The 925-nt window shown below is 65.2% G+C and overlaps 1 protein-coding gene across 7 annotated transcripts in view; it reads left to right on the plus strand.

The window, feature by feature from the left end:
- LOC103613133 overlaps positions 1–925 on the plus strand; it is a 9,802-nt gene that overhangs the window by 1,058 nt on the left and 7,819 nt on the right. For 3 of the 7 annotated variants that reach the window (XM_017730623.1, XM_017730624.1, XM_017730625.1), the window contains exon 1: positions 7–512. The exons of the other annotated variants lie outside the window; for them this stretch is intronic. In XM_017730623.1, the coding sequence (XP_017586112.1) occupies positions 22–512 (491 nt within the window). In that variant the 5' untranslated portion in view covers positions 7–21. Of the gene's footprint in view, positions 1–6; positions 513–925 lie in introns of those variants that run through there. 7 annotated transcript variants of the gene reach the window in all.

The raw sequence follows: 925 nt of genomic DNA on the forward strand, positions 1-925 counted from the left end.
AACTGTCCTGGGGTCTGTGGGATGTTTTGGGAGGCCCAGGAAAGGGCTGGGGGCTTTGTGGGGACGAGGGGCGGACACTGTGGCGTCTGGGGGGGTTGCTGGGCGTATCGGGCAGGGGAACCCCCAAACCCGTGTGGGGCGGCTCACCTGGCTTCTTCATCTTCACGGCCAACGTGGCGCCGGGGGGTTCTGGTGTCCCCCAGCCCCCGAGGGGGCTGCGGGGGGTCATGGGGGGCGTCAGAAACAGCCCCCAAATCCCTCGGGCCCTGCCGCCTTCCATTGGCCGTCGCGCCCGCCCGTCCTCGCTCTGAGCCAATCGGCGCCCGAGAACGCGGCGTTGGGGGCGGTGCCCCGGTTCCGCGCCAGTTTACTCACTTCCCGGACTACAAGTCCCGAAATGCCTCGGGGCGCCGTAACGCGCCTGTAGAGCCGGGACTGCGGTTCCCGTCATGCTCCGCGGCCCCCGAGAGCCCGGTCGGGGCCGGGAGTGCCCCCAAGTGCTTCCCTGAGCCGTAAGTGCCCCCAGATGTCCCCCTCCTGATCCTCAAGTGCCCTCCGCGATCCCTAAGCCTGCCCGCCCCCGGTCCCTTACTGGCCCCCAAAATGCCCTCTATATGTCCCCTCGGACCCCCAAGTGCACTCCAGTTGCCTCCCCGACCCGTAAGTGCCCCTCCAGACCCTTAAGTGATCCCGCAAGCACCCCCAACTGCCCTCCAAGGGCCCGTCAAGCGCCCCGGGGAATCGGTGCGATGACAACGATGTGAGAAAGAGCCTGACCCTATCGCAGTATCGGCAACAGTTCAGCCTTTAATTAAAATTTGAATTAAAACTGCAGTTGCCCATGTGGGGGATGGACAAGCCCCCCACCTCTTCGTGCCGCTCCCATGCTCCCTCTTGGAGCCAGGGACACTGCAGGAAAAGCATT

Source organism: Corvus brachyrhynchos, unplaced genomic scaffold (genome assembly GCF_000691975.1).
Source record: "Corvus brachyrhynchos isolate BGI_N302 unplaced genomic scaffold, ASM69197v1 scaffold893, whole genome shotgun sequence".
NCBI lineage: Eukaryota > Metazoa > Chordata > Aves > Passeriformes > Corvidae > Corvus > Corvus brachyrhynchos.